Source organism: Halichoerus grypus, chromosome 15 (assembly GCF_964656455.1).
Source record: "Halichoerus grypus chromosome 15, mHalGry1.hap1.1, whole genome shotgun sequence".
NCBI classification, from domain to species: Eukaryota; Metazoa; Chordata; class Mammalia; order Carnivora; family Phocidae; genus Halichoerus; species Halichoerus grypus.
The window spans coordinates 29,354,387-29,371,592 of NC_135726.1; the positions used below are offsets into that span (position 1 = coordinate 29,354,387).

At 40.7% G+C, this 17,206-nt stretch overlaps 1 protein-coding gene across 2 annotated transcripts in view; it reads right to left on the bottom strand.

Moving 5' to 3' along the window:
• FTO (FTO alpha-ketoglutarate dependent dioxygenase) overlaps positions 1-17,206 on the bottom strand; it is a 368,954-nt gene that overhangs the window by 307,087 nt on the left and 44,661 nt on the right. The window contains exon 1 of one of the 2 annotated variants that reach the window (XM_036081686.2): positions 3,749-3,850. The exons of the other annotated variant lie outside the window; for it this stretch is intronic. Coding sequence (XP_035937579.2) covers positions 3,749-3,835 — 87 coding nt within the window. The 5' untranslated portion in view covers positions 3,836-3,850. Of the gene's footprint in view, positions 1-3,748; positions 3,851-17,206 lie in introns of those variants that run through there. 2 annotated transcript variants of the gene reach the window in all.

Here is a 17,206-nt window from a genome sequence, read left to right on the forward strand (position 1 = left end):
ATAATTAAATAACCCCCAACAAGATCCATCATAAAAAGAGGTTTTTGAAAGAAATTACATTTCCCAAATGTCCGTTCAGAAGTGCCTCACTTTAGGAGAATAAGAGAATTCAGGAAGAGGAAACCATGGTCCAAGAGGCCAGGGGTGACTCAAAAGGAAGATCAATCAAACCCTAGCCTTCCAACATGACAGGCGAAAAGAGAGGACAGGCGAAAAGAGATCTGGCCAATCTGGCTTATTAAATGTAGGGTAATTTATGTTCTTAGATATCACAGCAGCAAATATCCATTAAGAAACTAAGAGAGGAGAAGGGGGGAAAAAAGAGGACCCTAAGGTGTGGGGGGTGGACACCTGAGCTCAAAATGCTAAATGTGTTTAGTCACTCCCACCACACACCTTTTCAAAGCAACCAAAATGTGTCTGCATATACTAAGACTCAATAACAGAACTGTTTAAAGACTTTCATAAGCCAGGATCATCGCTACTTCTGAAGGCCCCACTCAACATCAAAATAAACATTAAATTGAACCCACATTTTACATTAAAAAGTTTCTTTGCAATAGAAAAATTTGAGTGGATTTGTATAATTTTGCACTGGAATTTATTTGGCTTTAAGAAACTCATTTATGATGGACTGTAATTTCTCAGTAATCACTGGGAGTACTTGGAAATTCTTGAGAAGCTGGAAAACCTAATTTACAAATTAATCTCAAATGCAAGAACAATACTAAATATAACAACTTACGAAGCTAATATAAGACTACATTTCATAAACACTTAGTTCAACATTTATTCACTTCAATTCTGCAATTTTTTTGTTTGGATTTGGAGTCAAGACATTTTTTTCAGGGCTCATACATTTGTATAGACCCCTAAAAGACGGTGGCCGAGACTGGTAGCTGCTGAGTTCTGGCCACTGGAATGTGAGCTGGAGTGATGAGTGCCACTTCCAGGTCTGGCCCTAGAGAACTCCTAAACACATTTCTGCATGCTCTTTTCCCCTTCTGGCGGGCTGGAATGAAAATAACCTAAGGTGACCTTACAAGCAATGCACTGAAGATGACAGAACTTCCTTCCATCTGCAACTCTACATGAATGCACGGAGGAAGCCATCTCACCAACCTGCTTAACATATACTTATTACTGTTACATGAGCAAGAAACAAAGTTTTACTATGTCCAAGCCATTATATAGTATTTTGATACGATTTTTCTTTTTTTGCAGTAACCTGTCCTACCTAATATAAACCCACAGGGCTAGACACAATGCCTAGAGTATCTCCCAGATAAATGGCCCTGATTGATGACTTACACCTTCACCTTTTGAGTTGTGCAATGACCAATAGGTAATAAAAAACAACAGCTAACACTGTATAGCAGTTACTAGTTGTTTAGTTACTAGTTACTAGTTAGTTGTTTACTATATGGGCTCTAAATGCTTTACATAAATTAATTCATTTGTCCTCCTAACTCTCAGTGGTAGTTACTGTAATGACACTGAGGTTCAGAGAACTTAAGTAACCTGCCCCAGGTTGCACAGCGAGTCAGTGGCAGAGCCAGGACTCAAGCCCAGGTGGCGGGGATGTGGCATCCATGCTGTTTAGTCAGTATGCTACACGTACAAGGAAAGAGGTATTAACCTGAATTCCAAAAGAGCTTGATCGTCTCTCTCATTTACAAGGAGGCAAGATAAATGGACCAAAGCGAATACTTGCCCATGTTTTGTCACATACATGTTCATTATTAACCTTAAAGAGGACTTCAGATAACTCAGGACAGTTATGATTTAATGCTCTCCCTAATCCTGACTAAAAAGGCATCCGCTGCCTATGCGGGTAGATGGGTCCAAAAGTCGGTGGAATTATATGCTCCCTTTCATGAAAATGCAAATGTCTCTGAAAGCAGCTAATAAGTAAATCTGTACTTTTCCAAAGTAGCAAGGATTAACTTCATTGTGGGTTAAATTAGCTGAACATCAGAAAAGGACATCCAAAATAAACAGTCATGTACTGGTGGTAGCCAGGGGTGATGTGACCAAATGCACACTTGAGGAGGAATTCCAAATGTGGTCATGACCATTTTCCTGGTTCAAAGTAAACAGAGAAACAAGGCAAGTTTTGACATGGACAAGACATTCGAGATCATAAAAAATCAGCAGCCTCACCAGCAGGCCACAAGTCTAGATTAAATGCATATTTCAGATGACTCAGAAACCACTCCCAAAATGACTCTGCTCATGAGCCAAACAGAGGCCATTTCTCCATTTACAAAGCTGCCTACCCATTCCACCAAGGTTCTACGACACAGAATTGCCCCTTTGTGCAACAATCAGAAAATTTCAAAAAAAGCGTTAAGATTCCCTTCCATCATCTACTAACTTAGCAAATAACTCTTTCACCTTCTACCTCCAAGGGAGCCACAACCCCACTTTCCAGCATTGTCTCCCTAAAGGCAGAAATGCCCAGCAGTCATGATGCTGAGTCAAATGGCATTTACCTATTCTGCGCCCAGTACCATACTAGGAATGCTAACATTTATTATCTCTTCTAACTGCAAAGAATTTAAAACCTGAGCTCTATCTGGCGGCTAACAAAGAAGACAGGCAGATACGGAAATGGTCAAAATTCACGCAGCCCCTTGTGAGAGCAACCGTGTGAAGGATCAAAGGATGTCATGTACTTAGACCATTTTAGAAAAGACATAAAATTCACTGTGATGTTGCCAGTGTGGAAGGAACTCCCAAATGTTGGAAACATCTATCAGTGGCTGAAACATATCTAAATACACTATGTGCCTCGGCCTGTGCTGGGTATTGCGGCCGACAGAAAAGGAGTTAATAGCTCTCATATCATCACCATAGCCGCTAATACTAACGAATTTCAGTTGAGCATTTAGTATACCATACTAAGGGCCTTAACCTGTATTAACTCACTTAAACCTCAAATCAACCCAGTGAACAATCCAGCCAGAATTTCGACACAGGGGGAAACTGTATGAGTCTTATTACAGTATAAAGTCAAAACTTTTTCTATGAAACTGTTATTTTTGGATGATATCTGGGGATTCTTTATATACTTTAGGCCAGTAAACAATTTATCCCTTGATTGTTATTAAATTGTTCAAAATATCCCCAGAACCTGATGTGTAAACGTTATAAAACCTAACCTGTAAATGGAGTATGTTGAATGCTTCATACCACAATAACCACAAGGAAATTACTTTTCTTGATGCAACATTAAAATTGAGGAGTCCCATGGGCTTAATAATGGCACCTTTAAAAGAGGTACCTTCCCGTTTAAAAAAAAAAAAAATCCTTAAAGTGCCTTGCTCCAAGGTAGCACCGGAGAGGGGGCGGCGTTGTGGGGGGGGGGGGGGGAGTCAGATTACAGCCTTTTACTTGAAGTTTCACAGCTAAAGATTCAACATGAAATCCACTGCTATCAAAATCAGTCTTCATATATAACTAAGAACAAAAGAGTTTCCATCTTTAAGGTCAGATTAAGGTAATAGGCTGGATTGAGCCATCTATCCGGTAAAATAAATGCTTCTGGACAGTGCCAAGACGAAACAGGGTCAAGAATTCCTAAGCAAAACACCACTTATAACAGAGCGGGTCAGCGCAGAGGCCGGACCCAGTGGGGGGATGCCCTGTAGCTGTAGGTCTAGAAGGCTACCCTGCAAATTCTCGTCAGACGCTTAATCAATATCATGCCTTAGGACCTGAACTGCTACTATAAAATCAATATTACCTTTATTTTAAGTAGCAGGAGGAACAATGAGATTATCTTGTTCCTTACAAGTCTGTCATGGAAAATCTGGCTCATGGAGTGTGTCATCTTCTGTTTTTGCCTGGAAGGAACACGTTTGTTGGGCTTGGAGACAGTCTGGCACTGCAACCCAGAAATAATAGGAAAGGTGAAGGAGTAACACTTTGGCTCAGGAAAGCTGGGGCCTAAATATACATTACAATCTACGGAACAGCAACGAATCATCAAGAGAGGGGCTCCGAGGCTTAAACCCACCAGCTAGCTCCATGCTGATGACTCCCCAGAGTTAGATCTCCAGCCCTGAGCTCCAGATTCTGCCGACCCCACAACCTCACTGGCAGCTCCTCGGATGCCAAAAAGGCACCAGGTGTGTGAATGTCCAAAGGAGAACACCTGATCTCACATGTGCACCTGCTCCCCGCTCAGCCTTCTGGTCCTGGTATGTGGTCACAATCCAGGGGATCATGCTAAAAACGTGCAAGTTATGCTTGATTCCTCCGTTCTTTCAAAACTCTCTCAAACCCTGTCAGCTTCGCCTCTAAAATATAGCTGAAATCCCTCTCCTCCTCTCTACCCCCGTCATCACTACGTGGGCCAAGCGCTGAGCGCCTCTCTCTTCCTGATGTTTCCCCCTCATTGTGCTCCGGCCCTCCAATATTCCCCACACAGCAGCCAGAGTGAGCTTTGGAAAATGCAAATCGGACGAAGGCACTCCACACACACTCTCTCCATCTTAAGACCCTCCCATGGGTTCCCATCAGGCTTAGAATAAAACCCAAATCTTTTTTTTTTTTATTGTTATGTTAATCCCCATACATTACATCATTAGTTTTAGATATAGTGTTCCATGATTCATTGTTTGTGCATAACACCCAGTGCTCCATGCAGAACGTGCCCTCCTCAATACCCATCACCAGGCTAACCCACCCTCCCACCCTCCTCCCCTCTAGAACCCTCAGTTTGTTTTTCAGAGTCCATCGTCTCTCATGGTTCATCTACCCCTCCGATTTCCCCCCCTTCATTCTTCCCCTCCTGCTACATTCTTTTTTTTTTTCTTTCTTAACATATATTGCATTATTTGTTTCAGAGGTACAGATCTGAGATTCAACAGTCTTGCACAATTCACAGCGCTTACCAGAGCACATACCCTCCCCAGTGTCCATCACCCAGTCACCCCATCCCTCCCACCCCACCCCCCACTCCAGCAACCCTCAGTTTGTTTCCTGAGATTAAGAATTCCTCATATCAGTGAGGTCATATGATACATGTCTTTCTCTGTTTGACTTATTTCGCTCAGCATAATACCCTCCAGTTCCATCCACGTCGTTGCAAATGGCAAGATCTCATTCCTTTTGATGGCTGCATAATATTCCATTGTATATATATATACACCACATCTTCTTTATCCATTCATCTGTTGATGGACATCTTGGCTCTTCCCACAGTTTGGCTATTGTGGACATTGCTGCTATAAACATTGGGGTGCACGTACCCTTTCGGATCCCTACTTTTGTATCTTTGGGGTAAATACCCAGTAGTGCAATGACTGGATCATATGGTAGCTCTATTTTCAACTTTTTGAGGAATCTCCATACTGTTTTCCAGAGTGGCTGCACCAGCTTGCATTCCCACCAACAGTGTAGGAGGGTTCCCCTTTCTCCACATCCCCGCCAACATCTGTCATTTCCTGACTTGTTAATTTTAGCCATTCTGACTGGTGTGAGGTGGTATCTCATTGAGGTAAAACCCAAATCTTTACCACAGCCCGAAGGCCCTAACGTGACCTGGCCTCATTCTTTCTCTCTTTTGTCTCTTTCTCCTTTAAGTTCTGGCCACTGACCTTCTCTGTTCCTCCTACATGCAAAGCTTATCAGCACCCCAGAGCCATGTCCCTGTGGCTGGAGTGAACAGCCTCATTACCCTTCGGATCTCACATGGAAAGCCACCTAGACTACTCGATCTACAGCAGCCCCTCCCCTCACTCAGCATCATACCATACTGCTCAGCACTGTTAGACATGGTCTTATGTAGGTACCATCCTTAGTACTGTTTACTTATTTCCTACCTTTGACAGAATGTTAACCTCCACGAAAGGAGGGGTTTGGTCTGTTTGTCACCACTAAATCCCCAGTCCAGTACAGCACTGCACACATAATAGGCTTCGGTTAATACCTGCTGAATGAATACCCAGGTAGCCCCTGGAAATCTGTTATTGATCTCAGTCTGGCTAAAAGTATCAGCGATGTGTTCCCACTCAGAGTATTATGGTCAGAGACAGAATTTAAGAACAGAGAATCCTCTGAACTGCCCTATATGGGATCAAACATCTCTAACGTTTTCCATTTGAAAACAGTGTGCTGTTCAAGAAGACAATAGGAAGAAATAAATGCTCAGCTTTGCTTATGCTCTCTACTCCAATCCTGAGCAGCAGAGAATGACAGCAGAAGCTCAGATGATGTCTCCAATCACCAACATCACATCATTCTTCCTTTCCCTGTCCATCACAACACACACACACACACCCTCTTCTCACCAATCTCACATAATTGTCCATGGGCCTCAAGTGGCCCTCTGGTTCACCGCCTCCCTCACTCCATCCATCAAGAACTTCGATGTTTCACTTCCTAGATAAAGTGGTTTAAGTGAAGAGGAAGGGAAAGAGCTAATATTTATCAAGTATCTCCCATATGCTGAATATTGTGCTGAACGCTCAAAAACTTTTTTTTACTAAGAATTATATTTAGCCCCATTTTTAGAGATAAGAAAATGTGGTCTTAGGCCCGTGACTTGCCAGAAGTCAAGCAAGTAAGTGGCAGAGGCAAGATTTAAATCCACATCATTCGAACTCTAAAATCCCAATTCTTTCCAAGTCTTCACTTTAGCAACAAACAAGAAATACCAATATTATCTTTCTTCTATGGCTTCAATTTGGGAATCAATAACATTCTTTCACAAACAGAGCCATATCACATTTCACTGATACTGGGTCCTTAGACCATAAACTTCTTTGTATGCAATGGGTTCCTACATTACAAACAGTAAACTCCCTTCAAAGTTCCCTTATAATCCACAGACAAAATATTACAGATGCAAAGGAGTGCCTCACCAAAGTTTCCTTTCCAACTGTATTACCTTGACTTTACAAGTGACACAAAATTGTCAGCGTGGATCAGGGGAATAACCCAGTTCAGCGTAACACGTATCAAACATCCAGGGAGTTGATGACAAATACCAAAGCGCACAAAGCCAGATGATCCCCCTGAAAGGCCAATGTCTATGGTCAATCTGAGCTTCTTATTAATACATGATTCTATTCTTTCTACTACCCCTAAAAAGCAAAAGCAAAAACATGACATTAAAATACCTCCCAAAGGCAACCTGTGGGTTTTTTATATAAATTATGGGTAAAATTAAATTTAATAAATCAAATGATTTCTTGTCAAACTTTATTCATCATAACAATAAATATTTTCAATAACACTACGTAAAACCATTAAATCTAAAAAGGTTTATTTCTCAAAGAATAATTTACGTACAAAATTCCATGTAGAAGGGCAAAACAAATTGGTCTGACATGTTCATTTTAGCCCTTTCTATCCTGGAAGATATTAGAAATTCTCTAAATGTATCCACTCACATAAATATCTTCCAGATCTTTCCTAAGTAATCCAGACACTTCTTCCATTACATTAATTTTCTCTGTGGATCATTATTAAATAAATTCACCACAAGCCAATTTAAAATGGCACAGCATGAAAAAATAAATAAATGGCATATTGTGTTTGAAAGTAAGAACATATTAGGCTATTTGGTGCTTTTGCTATTTAAGCCTCTGTTTTTACAGATAATAAAATGAGGGCTTTTAAGGCATGTTAAATCATGAGATATCGATTAAATTAAAACTCTAAACTTGTAGTGGCAAGAAACCATGACTTTTTAGTCTCTTTTAAGGACTGATTAAAAACTTGGCTCTTAGTAAGGTTGCTTTTTACAAAAGGAGCCTTACTTTTGTGAAAAGCTCCTGCAAACAACAAAATAGCACCAAATCAATACTCTTCTTCTTTATTTCCCTTCTCCTTTCTTCCTTCCTCTCTCTCTTTTTCTTTCTGTTTTGCTTTTAAGATCATAGAATGGTGAGTTGTGTGGCATCAGGTTCAACCCAAAACGATAAAAACCCACACTCTCTGCTCCCCACCCTAGCACGCTCTACGGCTGTAAATATTTCATGGTATTACCATCATTCACTCGGTGCTTATATTGTCTGATCAAGCCTCTATTTCTGTCTGTTAGATACTCTGGAGGATAGTGTTTTTTCATGTCTGCTGCTCAGTCGCATAAAGCCCTTGCTTCTCAAAGGTTCTTCAAAGTTCAATAATTTATTAAACACTGCTGGGGTCGGTAAGCACTCACAGAAATGCATAACTACAGAATATGCGGAACTATTAAAGAGTTTCTTTAATAAAGAAGGTGACTTTAGAGAAAATGACAGCATTGTTGCTTATACTAGAGAGGCATACCCTGAACGACTGAGGCTATCCTGTGCTAAGAGGCAAGAATTTAAAATAAACGCAAGTCTGGTTACAGGCAAGCGTCATTAAGCGAACACACTGTGAGATGGCCCTCTACAGAAGCCCAAAATCAGAAATCAAGCTCCCAGATCACCCCTTCCTCGGTGTGACTAGTCAGGTCTCCATGTCTCCTCTTCCTAAATACAGCTGAAAATTTACAAGTTCAGTAAAATACTTTTGAAGCTGTACAACAATGACATTTTTTACTTAACAATATTGCTCCCAAAGTCTACTCATTATACTTACTCCTTCCTACTGATCTCTGAGCAAGAAGCTCAGAGGACACTGAAATAGAAATACATACAACACATACAAAATCCAAGTAATAAAACTTTGAGTAGTATGCTTTAATCAGCAAGTATTTATTGAATTCAGATTTATCAGGAGCCATAGGGAATACAAGCAGACTAACACATTGCTCTATGTTCAGAGGCTACAAAATCTAGTTGGGTGACAAGGTACATACACACACTGAATGCTTAGAGTAAGACCCAAAACAGTACAGAATTCATCGTTAAACTGAGCGAGAGTTTTTGAAGGCCACAGTATTTCAGAGAAGGTAGAAGAAGCCTATTTGAGTGACAGTAGTCAAGGAAGGTGTTAAGGAAGAAATTATTTTCTACATATTAAATTTTGCTTTATTTTGATTCCCAAATAAATCTTAGGAAAAGAAACCCTAATGCCCAAACTAATGATTAACACAACAAATTCACTTCCATTTAAACATGGCAGATATAAAACACACACTAAGCTTCCTCCCGAAACCAAGAGAATGAGAGAAATGGTATCAGCAGATGAAAAATGTCAACCCCACATTATGGAAGATAGAAAAGGAACGCTAACTAGTGTAACAGAACAGGCAAAGTCGAAACCTACTGGCAGGGCAGGGATTGGGGGAGAACGGGGAAGACCAGTAAGTAGTGAGCTGATTCACACCACCATCTCCAGGAAGGCTCAGGAATTACAGGAACCGGGTACCTCTTGACAGCAAGTGCATTTCAGAAGTGGAGGTGAAAACAGGAAGCCTGGTCGGAAGTCTATGAATAGAGGTTAGACCCCACATCCTTCCTCTCAATCCCAATAGACAGGCAAGCAGCACAACCCTTACCAAGTGAGAGATGGTTTTCTGTCTGAAAGCAGTTGACCCAGAGAGGTCTGGACCCTAGAGTACCTGAGAACAGAATATGAGGGCCTTCTTTTTCTCTCTGGGGTTCCATAAATTCATGATGAAGGACTTGGGTGCGTCAGTTTTCATCCCATGTGCTGGGCACTCAATGGACACTTCTGATTTCAAAAGTCACTCATATCTTTTAGACCAAGGAAATTACCTTATATTATTTCTTTGATCATTTCTTCTCTTCTGATATCTTGGATCTCATTCTACAACTCCTAGAGTTGGATACTGGACCACTGGGACTGATCCTCTATTTTTATATCTTGCTTTATCTTTTTGTTCTACTTTCTGAGTTCTACTTTGTTTCTAATCCTATTGGAGTTTTGATTTTTACTATCATAGTTTTAATTTCTGAGAGTTCTTTTTTGCTCTCTAAATGTTCCTTTAAAAAAATATTTTGCTATGGAAAATTTTAAACACATAAAAGTAGAGAGAACTGTATAATAAGCCCTCATGTACTCACTACACAACTTCAACAATTATCAACATTTTACTCATCTTAACTCATCTATTCTCTGACCCTACCTTTTTTTTTCTGAATTGCTTCAAAACCTCAGACATCATTATCTTTCAATTGTAATTCTTTGGTATGTTCCTCTAAATAGAAAGACAACTTCTCTTTTAAAATACCATGATACATTATCACAACTAAGAGAATTAACAATATGAATGTTCCTTTTGATTAACATCTTGTTCCTGTTTCATGTAAGTAATATTTTTTCTCATCTAAGGATATTAATTGTAATTTGTTTTGAAGTTTTGTCTTTAACTCTCCACATCGTATTATTTCTCTGTATTCCCTTCCCTCTGGTTTTTGTTTTCTTTTTTTTTTTTTTGCTTTGTATTGTCTTATTTTTTGGAGGCATTCCTCCACACTTGATGATGCTTGCCTATCAGGTGGAAGTTCAAATGAAGCCATACAAATGGAATTGGAAGCCGTGTGTACAGAAACAGAAGTTGTCAGTTGGTGGGCCCTGCTGTAGGGCGGTATGATGGAAACCTGGCCTTTTCTTTAGATATCCCCAAATGTCAACCTATATATTCTTCTTCGGGCTGGTCAGCTTCCTTGAAGAGGAATCCTCAAACCTCTTCTCTGGTTAGTTACATAACCACTCTAAATAATAGAGATCACAAAGGGCAGGCCTAGGCTGCTTCCAGCCTGAGGAAGTAAGTGTGGCTTATTTGGACCATCTAAGTTTTAAAATTCAATTCACAGAGAGCTCTTTACAATAAAGAGCTTTCAAATAAAAATCCACATTTTGAGCTTCTTTCAAAAACAGAGTATCTGCAAACACTGGGCCCATGTTCACACACTGAAGCTCAGTTATAGCTGCCCCTCTGGGTAGTGCATGTACCTCTAGTTTCACCACCAGAACCACCAGTCCCTGCTGTCTCTCCTAAACTGAGACAGAGTTGCCGCTTTTATTAATCATCTTCCCCTATGTGGCCCCTGTAGGTGGGCAGAGTTGAAGATTCCTGCTATAATGAGATGTGAATGCATAAAAGGAAAAGACATTTGTAAAATATACTTGGATTTATTTTATTTTGAGGTATCCTGGAAAAAGGATGAATAATCCAAAGGAAGAGGAAGATAAGACAAAATACATCCCAGCACTAGGCGATCGCAAGAGGAACCCTGTATATTTTCTATCTCAAAATTAAACAGCTCTCCAATACCTGAGTACCCTCACCACAACTGAAATCAGCTCTTCTCAAAGGGTCATATGCCAAAGACCCAGATTTTAGCTGGGGCGGGGGGAGCGGGGCAGAAACAGAGATTTATCCTTTGCATTCCTAGAGGGAAAGGAAATTCTCAAAAATGCTTTTCCTCCACAAAGGGGCAGGCAAATTATAATGCTTTATAGGCACGAAGACAGATCAAGTTCTCAATTCATAGACTTTTAAAAGCCCTGAGGGCTCTTTTCTTATATAATACACTAGGCATTATATAAAATATGTATATAGAAGTATATATGTATCTATATATACACATATATATGTATATCTGTACACACACACACACACGGCAGAGCCAAGCCTAGCAAATACATCAGGTAAATTCCTAGAAGTTTCTAAAGACTGTTTAGACACGTTCAAGTGACTTTTTAAAATGCAAAATGATCAGCCATTAAAAATATCCAGTGACATTTCTTTTTACTGGTTGGAAACGATTTCACCAGTTTCAGACTTAAAAGTCATCCCCATGACTCTTGCCTATATACCTATTAGCTAAAAATAACAATGCTACAAAACTCGCTTTTGGATTAACAGCCCTGTCATTTATCCTTTAAATGTTTATCTCCTTTGGTCACAATTTTATTGTAGTTAAACAGCAACTACTGTGTGACCAAAAGCATTCAAAGGCTCTGAGTACACAAAGAGCACACTGTTCTGTTTTCCAGCTGAATGGACTTTTCCGTGTGCGAACAAAAGACAAGGTCCTGCTATTCTCCAAATTAAAAGGCAAGAAACAGCAAGGAAAAATACTGCACAGAAAACCTCTCTCGGTTCACTTTACAAATGCTAATGTAACAGTGAACCAAAGAGCTGCTTTTCTCTTTCCAAAGTTTTCAAAGTCATGAAAAATAATTACACGTCTCCGCCTCGCTTTTAAAACGGTTGTGTTAATAATAATTTGCAATCCGCTGTTATCTAATACAGTACATTTTATCTAATGTGGATCATATGAGAGAAAGGACGGCCACATGCAAACATTGTGGCCTAAAACCAATGAGTCAGGCAAAATAGAAACAGTGCTATCGTATAAGGGAACTGAAAGCACTCAATAGACCTGACATTTGAAACCTGAAATTTTCAAAAGCTCCCCGGGTCCTTATGAAAGCAGATGAGGCTGAATCCCCAAGGCCCTCTGCTAAGCTGAGAAAAGAAGCTGCTGCTGTCACCAACACTGGCGAAGGGTGAGGGCTCCCTGACCTAAGTCTTTCGGAGGGCCACTAAGACCAGTCCCAGTAAACATCTCACTAAATGAGTGATCTCCTGGTCCAGCCCTCTGGCTAATTTAGCTCTCATGTATCTTTCATATATCTCTCGTGTCTTTAGTTCTTCAATAAATGAATGCATTATCTTTTTTAGGTTGCTTTAACTTGTAGGACTGAAAGAAGGAAGAGTGAGGAAACGGTTTCGACTTCGACACTGTTATTTAGAAGGAGCGCAAGAGTCTAAGCGCTTGGGATTTATCTTCCTCTACTGCAACGAGTACAAACCATGTGTTATCTAGGATTAGGTTTGGCTTGCAAGTGACAGAAAATCCAAGAGGACAGTGGCTCTGCCAGACTTGGTGTGGTGATTCTCCTACTGTCCGGAGAGACTCGAGCCCCCTGCCAGCCGACCCAATCTGCTACCCCTAAGGACTGGCCCTCGCTCGCAAGATCCCAATGCTGCCCTGAACATTCTCGGCAGCAGGGTAAAAGGCAGGGCCTAAGAAGAAAAGGGCAAAGGGCGTACACCACCTTTCTCTTATAAAGAAACATCCCAGGAACTACCACAGGATGCAGGCTCTTGTTAGTCGCCTGGCCACACCAAAGCTGCAGAGGACACTGGGAAACAACAGACTGGATTCTGTGTAGCTAGCTGCACTGGAAAATCCATGACAGGAGGAGGCAACAGGGGTTTGGGAGTTTATTCGAAGTCTCTACCACATGGAGATTTCCATGTTTTATGAAACTAGAAATAGTTGATGATTTCAGTCAAAAAAAAAAAAAATCCTCTTCAGAATAGGAAACTTGCAAATGCTGCAAGGAGAAAAGTCACTGAAATCTACAGATTTGACAGTAGAGTCCTTGAACTACTCCCTATATTCCCTCAAGTATACCTCAATGATCTGAATCAGACAGCTGAATGTTCTCATGTTCTTCCTCCCTAGGGAGTGAGTGTCCTGTTCCTGTGACTCCCACAGACCTGCAGGGACTCTCCTCTGGGTCGTGTCAACTGTCCAAGTTCCTCAGCCCTGCAGCCCAATCACCTCCCATCATTAAGAAAGAGGAGCCTCTCACATCCAAGGGGCAAATCTTACATAAATGACATTTGGCTGATGCCCAAAGGTGACAGGGATGAGAGCAGGATAAATAAAGAATAATGTAGAAGCCAGTTGGGGCAGTCTTTCATTATAGCTCTTTCAAGAGCTATTAATCTTGGTCATAGTCAGTCGGCTAAAAATAATTACTTCTTCTAACACATGTTGTACACGCCAACTAGCCATGGTAACAGGTCAGCCCTTTTACCTAGGAAAGACGTGGCCTCTGGTTTGCCCACAGCCATCGGAACGGGTTTGCACAGTTGTTCTAGCACAAGCTCCTCGTCAGTCTAACCAAACAATACTATCAAGAGGAAGATCACTATCAGCAATATTGTCATGCTGTCGGTAAGTTGCAGAAGTACCTAGAAAACCATTTAAAGACAATCAGAAATATTTTACAAGATGTTAACTTCCTTTGATTATAATGAAAGGAAATACAATTTTAAATACCTAAGCATTATTTCTTTTTCCCCGAAGTAGTTCACTGTTGAGGTATTTTAATGGAGTGCTGTGTGTCCTGACTCACCAGTAATTTCTCGACAACCCCTGAAGTTCAAGGTATCTTTGAGCCTGCAAGTCAGTTTCGTTTATAGAAAATGCTCCGGGCCTGAAATTCTAACATACAGATTTAGCGCTAAATTAAACAGCTGGGTAATCTTGAAGACAAGCCAGCAAACTCTCTGGGCCTCGCCATGGTTCAGCTGTACTTCGGGAAAGTTTGACTCAAAAAAGCAGTATGGTTCCTTACAGGCTAGACAGTACAAATGGGGGCGCCTGGGTGGCTCAGTCGTTAAGCGTCTGCCTTCAGCTCAGGTCATGATCCCAGGGTCCTGGGATCGAGCCTGGCATCAGGCTCCCTGCTCAGCGGGGAGCCTGCTTCTCCCCCTCCCTCAATCCTCCCCCCCACCCCACCCCCACCACGCACACTCTCTCTCTTATAAAGAAAATCTTTTAAAAAAATAAACAGTACAAACAGTCCATATTAAGTGACATATCACTTCTCCATCACCATTATTATCATCATCAACATCTACCTCAACTTACAAAATTCCCATGTAGGACCTCCCTGAGAAAGGGATTAGGAGAGGATTCACAGCAGGGTTTCTTTAAATCAGAGACATTTCCAAACCCACTGCACTAACAAAGCACAGAAGATATAAAAATTAAACAAAGACAAAATTGCACAAAGCAAGGTGCCCTGTCACACAATTGGTGGAAGGACAGCAGGAGCAGCACTGGGTGGGGGTCAGTAGGTAGTGAGCAGCAGGAACACCACGGAAGTGGAGACTCTTTTAAATGACAACACAGCAGCCGGATCTCCTGCAGCTGGGAAGACAGCCTGGAAGTCCTAGCTTCTTGGGATAGCAGAAAGCTGCAGATGTAGGAGAAGGGGAGCTGCTTCTACAATCCCACACTTCCCAGCTGAGAAAACGGGGAGACTTAGCCCAATATGAGCTCTTTTGCAAAGAAGACATGTAAATTACCATAATGGGCACTGTGTCAAATACTGTGAACAGGAGATGCTCACCTCTCAAGGTGGCAGTCTTACCCAGTAACTGGGCATAGGCTGGAGGATTTACAGTAATTAGGAAAGACTCAAACCAAAGTGGCACCAAATAATAATAAGCAGGAGTTACAGCCAAATTACAGGACCTCCTAGGACCATGAAAAATCCCAGCAGATATTTTGCAAATTACATGACGTTAATGTTATAAAGCATGCACACTGATGCAAAACTTGGAAGAATTTTTTCAATTATATCAACAACAAAAACTAAGTTCCTAGACGGGCAGATATAAATCTCGTAACATTTTCATACAACCATAAATCCTGTAACATTTTCATACTTCACATCCTTATAGGGCTTGATGAATAAATGCCCACATTGAAAACCTATCCGTTTTTTTTTTTTTCTTTTTAAGCCCTCAATGCAGGATTCTTTAAAAAAAAAAAAAAAAAGCAGCACATCTGACTATGTGAATTTTACTTGCAAACTCTTTATACCTTGGGGGAAATGGGTTTACTTTTATTATAACTATAAACTTCATTTATCATTTCACAGGAGACATTAAAATAATTGTGGGCAATGTGATACTGTCCCTTGCAAGCCACATTCCTGCCCTGAAGACAGACTGCTGCCACACAGCTGGGTTAGAAGATGGTGTTAAAATTACTGTGGAACCACGTAATTGCTCCATCATTAGTGGTTGGGGGGGGGTACTTGAGAGGGGGAGAATCTTCAAACAAATTATTCCATGTGGATTAAAAAGGGGTATGCACAAACATATGCAAGACTGGTTGCTGAGCTATAGATAGGAATCAACTTTTAAAACAATTTTTTTTAGGATTTATTTATTTTAGGGGGGGAGGGGCAGAGGGCGAGAATCTGCAGGCAGACTCCCTGTTGAACGCGGAGCCCAACACAGGACTAGATCTCAATCTCATGACCCTGAGATCATGACCTGAGCCAAAACCAAGAGTCGGACGCTCAACCTACTGAGCCACCCAGGCGCCCCTAAAATATTTTTAATAATACTCAAATACTACCTTCTTGAGTTACAATTCCCCAAAACAAAAGTGACTTATATTCAGATCCCCTTTGACCCAGCTATTCTACTTCTGTGCATATATGGAGATACCATACTCCGTTTACCCATTCATCAGTTGATGGACATTTGCACTGTTTCCACTTTTTGACTATTATGAATAATGCTGCTATGAAAAGAAAAGTGTGGGACGCCTGGGTGGCTCAGTCAGTTAGGCATCTGCCTTTGGCTCAGGTCATGATCCCAGGGTCCTGGAATCAAGTCCCACGTCAGGCTCCTTGCTCAGCAGGGAGCCCGCTTCTCCCTTTCCCTCTGCCTGCCATTCCCACTGCTTGTGCTCTCTCTCTCTGGCAAATAAATAAATAAAATCTTTAAAAAAAAAAAAAAAGAAAAGTGTATAAAAAAAGGCTAACCCTGCAAAAGACTGTCACTGTCCTATTCCTTGACTTACCCAAACTTTCCCTCCTGATAAGGTAACTACTATTGAATCTCTCCAGAGATACTCTATACAAGTATTTTATATAAATAGGAAAAAGTATTCTGCGTCTCGCTTTAAGTATCTTGAAGACTGTTTCATATTGGTACATATAGAACTGTCTCTTCTTAATGGGACTAGAGTAGTTCACCAGCTACACCTTCCTTAATATTTTAACATGTCCCTTATGATGGATGTTTAAACTGTTTCTTACATTTTGCGACTACAAATAATACCACAGTGAATATTCGTGTGCATATGTCTTTGTGCACATGTGCCAGTACATAAGGTGGAATAAATTCATCTAAAATAGCTGGGGCAGAGGGGATTTGAAAATAAATCAATTTTTGTTTCCAGAAAACTTTAATTCAACAAGGGACAACAGAAGAGATTCAAATCCTAACTGCTACTGCAATAATCAGCAGCATAACCAAAAAATGAGCAATCTACTGCATAATTATTTTTAATATCTTTATTGAGATATAATTCACATAACATAAAATTCATCCATTTAGAGTATACACTCCAACGGTTTTTAGTATATTAACGGAGTTTTGCAACAATCACCACGATCTAAGTTTAGAACTTCGCCATTACCCTAAAAAAGAACTCAGCCCCCACCAACAGTCACTCCCAATTCC